Below are 7,716 nucleotides of genomic sequence, written 5' to 3'. Positions count from 1 at the left end.
GCTGCAAAGTACAAGGTTTACAGAAAAACACAAATTTTAGATTTAAGTAGTTTAAATTACAAAGATATAAATTGTCTTTTTTATATACTATAGTTATCATCATCATCATCATCATCATCATCATTTATTTATATAGCGCTGTCAAGATACGCAGTGCTTTACATAGTTACATAGTTACATTGGGTTGAAAAAAGACAAAGTCCATCAAGTTCAACCCCTCCAAATGAAAACCCAGCATCCATACACACACCCCTCCCTACTTTTAATTAACTTCTATATACCCATACCTATACTAACTATAGAGTTTAGTATCACAATAGCCTTTGATATTATGTCTGTCCAAGAAATCATCCAAGCCATTCTTAAAGGCATTAACAGAATCAGCCATCACAACATCACCCGGCAGTGCATTCCACAACCTCACTGTCCTGACTGTGAAGAACCCCCTACGTTGCTTCAAATGAAAGTTCTTTTCTTCTAGTCTAAAGGGGTGGCCTCTGGTACGGTGATCCACTTTATGGGTAAAAAGGCCCCCTGCTATTTGTCTATAATGTCCTCTAATGTACTTGTAATGTGTAATCATGTCACCTCGCAAGCACCTTTTTTCCAGAGAAAACAACCCCAACCTTGACAGTCTACCCTCATAATTTAAGTCTTCCATCCCTCTAACCAATTTAGTTGCACGTCTCTGCACTCTCTCCAGCTCATCTATACCCCTCTTAAGGACTGGAATCCAAAACTGCGGTACTCCACTAACAACACTGTGTGTTTTACAAAAATATATGAGGGGTCATTTACTACCAAAAGTCAGTTGTGCAAAACTACCATTCATAAAAGGTACTTGCTAGGGATGAACAATTTATGCAGATTTGTGGCAAATCTAGCATTTATCGGTAGTGGCAAAATTGTTGTGAATCTGCGCTAGAATTTTGTCATGCTTTTGTCTTTCTTTGTGCAGGAAAAAAGCCAGTGTAAAAAAACACAGTTCACTTCAATGCATTTGGCAAGGGAAAAAACGCAAAGAAAAAATTCCCATTGGCTTCAATGGGGTTTCAGGCTGCAGCAGCCACAAAGAAAGTTCTGAAAATTCTTAGTGTACTGCTGTATGTATTTTATAGGTATGAGGTCTATTATCTGGAATGCTTTTAACCTGGTATTTCCAGATAAGGAATTTGGATCACCATACCTGCTAAGTTTCCTAAAAAATTCTGCTAAAAATCATTTAAAACATTATTTAAAGAAAATGTGATTGTTTTGCCAGCAATATGGTACAAAGTACAAAGAAGGGCGGTTGTGGGTGCACTCCAAGACTAAGTTAAAATATGTTTAAATACAATGGAAGTGCTACTGATTTGGCCAATTAATCAATGCACATTCCCTGGTCCTCTGTCTCATGAGTAATTCAGTATAAATGCAAGTGCATGTATTTACAAAAACAGGGGTTTTTAGTTATAACGATATGATCATAAAGTTGAAAAGCCACCATACCAAGTCAAGGTAAACCAATTTACTCGTTTACCTCCGTCATAGTATAAAAAGACTTGTACCTCTCTACCTAGTAGCATTACTTGTGATAATAGTCTCTTGAACCTTGGTTTCACTCTGAAAACATTTTTTAATGTAGACAGAAGCTGCAGGCTAAGCTTTATGTCGTTTGTAGCACCCGCATACCCACCCTTTTAAACAAATGGAGGTCCTATGCTTTTAAAAAATGGGCATTGATTTGGGCAATCTCTCTCTCTTAAAATCCGAAAAAGATAGTCGCGGGGAGGATCTAGCCCTCAGACTGAGGAGTATCACAGTAATGCTACTATGCAGAGAGACAATTTTATGTGCGCAACAATTTTTACACGTGCAACTTTTTTTCAGTGGAAAATTTTTGCAGCTGTTTCGCAAAATTTTTTTACAGGTGGCGAAATGCGGAAATTTGCATAGGGCAGGCAGATTATGGCACATACTGGGAGCATAGGGCAAGCAGAGTATGGCACATGCAGGGAGCATAGGACAGGCACAGTATTGCACAGACAGGGAGCAGAGCAAACTATGGCACACACATGGAACATAGGGCAGGCAGAGGTGCAATGAGGCTGTGACCACAAAATACATATAGTCAAATACAAGAGTCCTCTGCACTCAACCCATTATCAATATATTTAAGACAGCGACATTTTGTGCATACTGCTACTAAAAAATGCCTTACCCTTTAAACAAAACAGGGATTGTTTGTCCATATATTGCAATATATTTAAGCTGGCCAACTACGTCAAAGTCATCCCATATCTGGCCAGTCCTATGCTCAATTTTATCTGATTCATTAAGAATTCTGTTGCTTCATTATACATTTTACAAAGGGACTTGGTTTTACCTGCAACTTAACTTGCTGCTTTCAAAGTAAACCTCCATACTTGGCTGCCCTTTTATTAGACACCAGTGGGATCACCTGACTATAGCTGGGAAGGGTGGGAGCCACAACACGGAGCTGGTCACCGCTCCTGCACAAACCACAACAAACAAGGGAAAGTTGCGCCCACCACCATTTTTTAAAACCATTAGGCGGGGGTGCAATGAGGCTGTGACCACAAAATACATATAGTCAAATACAAGAGTCCTCTGCACTCAACCCATTATCAATATATTTAAGACAGCGACATTTTGTGCATACTGCTACTAAAAAATGCCTTACCCTTTAAACAAAACAGGGATTGTTTGTCCATATATTGCAATATATTTAAGCTGGCCAACTACGTCAAAGTCATCCCATATCTGGCCAGTCCTATGCTCAATTTTATCTGATTCATTAAGAATTCTGTTGCTTCATTATACATTTTACAAAGGGACTTGGTTTTACCTGCAACTTAACTTGCTGCTTTCAAAGTAAACCTCCATACTTGGCTGCCCTTTTATTAGACACCAGTGGGATCACCTGACTATAGCTGGGAAGGGTGGGAGCCACAACACGGAGCTGGTCACCGCTCCTGCACAAACCACAACAAACAAGGGAAAGTTGCGCCCACCACCATTTTTTAAAACCATTAGGCGGGGGTGCAATGAGGCTGTGACCACAAAATACATATAGTCAAATACAAGAGTCCTCTGCACTCAACCCATTATCAATATATTTAAGACAGCGACATTTTGTGCATACTGCTACTAAAAAATGCCTTACCCTTTAAACAAAACAGGGATTGTTTGTCCATATATTGCAATATATTTAAGCTGCAGGTAAAACCAAGTCCCTTTGTAAAATGTATAATGAAGCAACAGAATTCTTAATGAATCAGATAAAATTGAGCATAGGACTGGCCAGATATGGGATGACTTTGACGTAGTTGGCCAGCTTAAATATATTGCAATATATGGACAAACAATCCCTGTTTTGTTTAAAGGGTAAGGCATTTTTTAGTAGCAGTATGCACAAAATGTCGCTGTCTTAAATATATTGATAATGGGTTGAGTGCAGAGGACTCTTGTATTTGACTATATGTATTTTGTGGTCACAGCCTCATTGCACCCCCGCCTAATGGTTTTAAAAAATGGTGGTGGGCGCAACTTTCCCTTGTTTGTTGTGGTTTGTGCAGGAGCGGTGACCAGCTCCGTGTTGTGGCTCCCACCCTTCCCAGCTATAGTCAGGTGATCCCACTGGTGTCTAATAAAAGGGCAGCCAAGTATGGAGGTTTACTTTGAAAGCAGCAAGTTAAGTTGCAGGTAAAACCAAGTCCCTTTGTAAAATGTATAATGAAGCAACAGAATTCTTAATTGTAGCCATCCTGCTAACATGGCTATTATTTAAATTGTGCAAAGTATATTCTGTGTAAAATAATATTTCTGGACTTGTAGTTCTATTAATCTTCAGCACTGAAACAGTTAATTGCTGAAGACCTTGCTGGGCTTGCAGTTTCCCTCCCACAGGAAGAAGAAAGATTGCTGCCACCAATAGGAGAGCAGCTTTCAGACTGAGGAGTTGCAGCCAATGAGAGAAAGACTGACTTCTGAAAGAAGGAAAAGGAAGAGGGAGAACTTCCAGGAAGGCAGAGGAGATCTGGGGAAGATAGAGTTATACCCAGAGCTGTGCTGCATGTGAGATGGAATCCTCTCTTCACAGAGACCAGTGACTGTCTGCTATCTGAAGAGGAGTGTTACAGATCACACCACATGGTGACTGCTTAGTCTGCTCAATATCTGGAGAAACTGTAAGCAGTTTTCAGTGAGTGCTACCTGTTGATTTTGACTCTCACTTAATCAGGCATTGCAGGGCTTTATACAACCCAATAACAGTTAGGACTAGAGACAGGACTTTTATATCTGCCTGCCTGCAATCCATTCTGAAGGGTAAACGCCTATTTGGAGAGGATTATTCATATATCACCAATAATTCAGCTTGTGTCATTTTCTGCATGTGCTCTCCTGAGTGAAGCCTCCCACTACAGCCTGGTGGATCACAACTACTGTTTATGTGACTTGTGGATTACAAATACTGGTTTATATATGAGCTCCAACTGCCGGCCTTACTGCTATTATTAACACTGGCCAGTGTTCAGGGAATTTGACTTAAACATTATCTGAGTTGATTAGATCAGTCTGTTTATTATTCATTGTCATTTTCTAACGTTTGATATTGCATTAGTGGTATAACTGTGTGTTCAGATGCTTTGACTTATTTGTTGAAACATATTACTAAAAGAGAGATTGTTCAATTTATCCTTATTACTGGGTCTTCGGATCTGATAAAAGTGCTTGCTATTACACTGCTGGTTTATGGGTATCACTGGGGGTTGTGGGTGTCACCAGAGGTGGTCGAGAGCAGGACCCATCTAACACAGCTACACCTACGGGTGCGCTACATTTGGGGGCTCGTCCGGGATCCTTGCTCCGCCCAGAACTCCGCCCCTATTTCCCTAGACCAAGTGTTAAAGTGATATGGAAGGCAAAATGAACCCAGAAACCGCTGCAAAGTGGTGTAAACAGCACAATGCTCAGCCAGAACACTGCTTAGTTTTCATGTTGCCAGACACTGAATGGACTGAAATACAAATACGTCAAGTAGCTGAGTCCTTACCAGTGGTTGGCCGTGGATTCATATTAGACAGCATCATGGATACTGCTGAACACAAGACTCTAGCTTTATTAGAATGGAGAAATCCCTTGGTGCATGAACAAATACCTCCGAGTGTGTCAGGTCCAGGAGAGAATGTAGTCCATGTGATATTCCCTAAAAGGGGCACTACTTCACTAGTAGAAGGAATACCTGTGGAAACAGTACCGCCTTCTACAACAGAGGTTGAATTTTCACTACCCAGTAATGCCATAGGATCAGAAGTTCTGAATGCTTTGGGGAGTCTTGTAGAAAAATGCCTGAAGCCTACACAGCCATTTACTGGATTTGGGTACCGCAAGTTACGTTTCTTTTCCGGCAAGCAACCCACCCCTCCGGGAGAGGAAGACTTTGAATCCTGGATGGATCAGGCTTCACAGGCCATAGAAGAATGGGACATTCCAGAACCCCAAAAAAAACAAAGAATTGCTGAAAGTTTAAAAGGATTAGCTGCTGACACCATACGCAACTTAAAGATGAGCAAGTATGATTGTACAGCTAAAGACTATTTAGAAGTGCTGCATGATGTGTTCGGGAGAACAGAGAAGGCTTCTGACCTTTTGTACCAGTTTGAGCATACATACCAAGAGGTTGGTGAAAAGCTATCTGATTATATTAATCGCTTAGACAAAATACTCCACCAGATCATCCTAAAGAAGGGAGTGGACCCAAAAGTAGCAGATCAGGTGCGGATTGGTCAGATTTTGCAAGGAGCTCAAGCTCTGGATCCCATTATGTGGAAACTGAGGATGAGAGGCAGAAGAGAAACTCTCACCTATTCACAGTTGGTCAAAGAAGTGAGGGAAGAGGAAGCACTGCTGGAAGCCAAATCTCAGACGTCAACTCAAGCTGCAAGCAGAAGTAAGCCGGAGCTTGCTACAGTACATACCACCCAAACAGGAGGCATGGTCCCAAATGTTGTGAGTACTGAAGTGTCACAGCTACAAGCACAAGTGTCTACACTAACAGAAGCAATAACCCAAGTTACCAGATCCGTTGCAGAGTTGCAGAAGATTGTGGTAGTTTTAGCGGAAGGGAAGGATACCCCTGCAAAAGCACCTACAATGAGACCTAAGGGAGAATCTGCAAAGCCCAGATCCATAGCTATTTCTGGATTTTGTTTCCGCTGTGGAGAAACAGGGCATATAAAGCGACAATGTCCTAATGCTGAAAACTTGCGAAAAGTAAATGAATTGCTATTGGCAAGTGCGATGCAGGAAAACTTCAGAGGGCCTCAGTGAAGGAGTCAGCTGAGCGCCCAGTTAAAAAGAACTCCATGAAGTCTAACAGAAACAGAAGTCTTAAAGGACCTAATCTTCTAAATGTTTCTAGCAGGGAAAAGGAGAAAATATCCACTGTGGCCCCTTCCAGTTCATCTAAGTCAGTTGGCAAATGTGGAAAACCAGCGCGGCAAGAGTCTCTGCATCAAAACTCACCAAGAATTACTACAAAAAAATCCTGTCCCCAAATAGAAGCTTTAAAAGGCGGGAAGCGGCCAACTGTTCCTCAAAACCATGCTGACTGTCGCACTGCTGAGCAGCACAGAAAAGAGAAACTACCTGAAGGCTTAGTGGGACTTTCTCCTATAGTAACAGTAAAGATAGAAGACGTGTACAGTAAGGCACTACTGGATACTGGTGCACAAATCACTATCCTGTTTAGAGACTTCTACCAGAAACATTTAAAGCATTTGCCTCTTTTGAAGCTAGAAGACTTGCAGATCTGGGGATTAAGTGATACTAAGTTTCCCTATGATGGCTATGTCTCACTGAAGCTAGAATTTCCCAGCTCGGTGGTGGGGTCAACAGAAGTTTTTGAAACTCTCGCTGTTGTGTGTCCAAGACCAAAAGAAAAAGGTATAGCTTCTATTTTAGTGGGGACCAACACTGACCTTGTCAGGAGAATGCTGAAGCCTCAGCTAACTCGAGAACATCCAACACTACATCCACTTCTGAGACCAGCATTTTGTGCCCTTCAGGAGGAAAAGGACAACAAGAGAGAGGAAATAGGACATGTATGGACACTATCTGGGAAAGAGCATGAAATACTCCCTGGTCATGTCAAGTGTTTCAAAGCCAAATTAAGGATGTGTGGGCAAGCAGCCACATCTCATCTTATGATGGAAATGGATCCACAATTACAACTGCCACCTGGACTTGAGTTAGTACCAGAAATATGGCCTGTTGACAAACTGAAACATCCTTCTGATACTGTGTCTGTGGGACTGACGAATAAAGGAAGTAACCCTATTGTTCTTGGCTCACAGGTGCGTTTGGGTAATGTATACGCTGCCACTCCCTTACCTGCTTCTGTTTTGACAAGTGATAAAGGTAACGCAAAACAGTTAAAGCTGGAAGATGTTGATATAGGAGGTGGTCTGATGACACCTGATTGGGTAGCCAGAGTAAAAAAAGATGTTGATGAAGAGGAGGAATTGTTTCTCCACCAGTGAGCTTGATGTGGGGTGTGCAAGAAGTGCACAACACCGTATAAGATTAAAAGAAGACCGACCATTCAGAGAACGTTCCAGAAGGGTTGCTCCAGGTGATTTGGAGGACTTAAGAAAACATCTGGAAGATCTCAAAGCGGCCGGAATAATTAAAGAGTCAAGAAGCCCATATGCT

General features: G+C 41.6%; 1 protein-coding gene across 1 annotated transcript; it reads left to right on the top strand.

Moving 5' to 3' along the window:
- Positions 1-4,929: 4,929 nt before the first annotated feature.
- Positions 4,930-6,333, top strand: LOC121401239 (paraneoplastic antigen Ma1 homolog). The gene has a single exon (XM_041585573.1). It carries the CDS (start codon positions 4,930-4,932, stop codon positions 6,331-6,333), a length of 1,404 nt encoding a protein of 467 aa, XP_041441507.1.
- Positions 6,334-7,716: the final 1,383 nt, after the last annotated feature.

The sequence above is a fragment of the Xenopus laevis genome, chromosome 3L (assembly GCF_017654675.1).
Source record: "Xenopus laevis strain J_2021 chromosome 3L, Xenopus_laevis_v10.1, whole genome shotgun sequence".
NCBI lineage: Eukaryota > Metazoa > Chordata > Amphibia > Anura > Pipidae > Xenopus > Xenopus laevis.
Note: the sequence above shows the minus strand (reverse complement) of the source record. Positions and strands in the feature narration are given on the sequence as shown.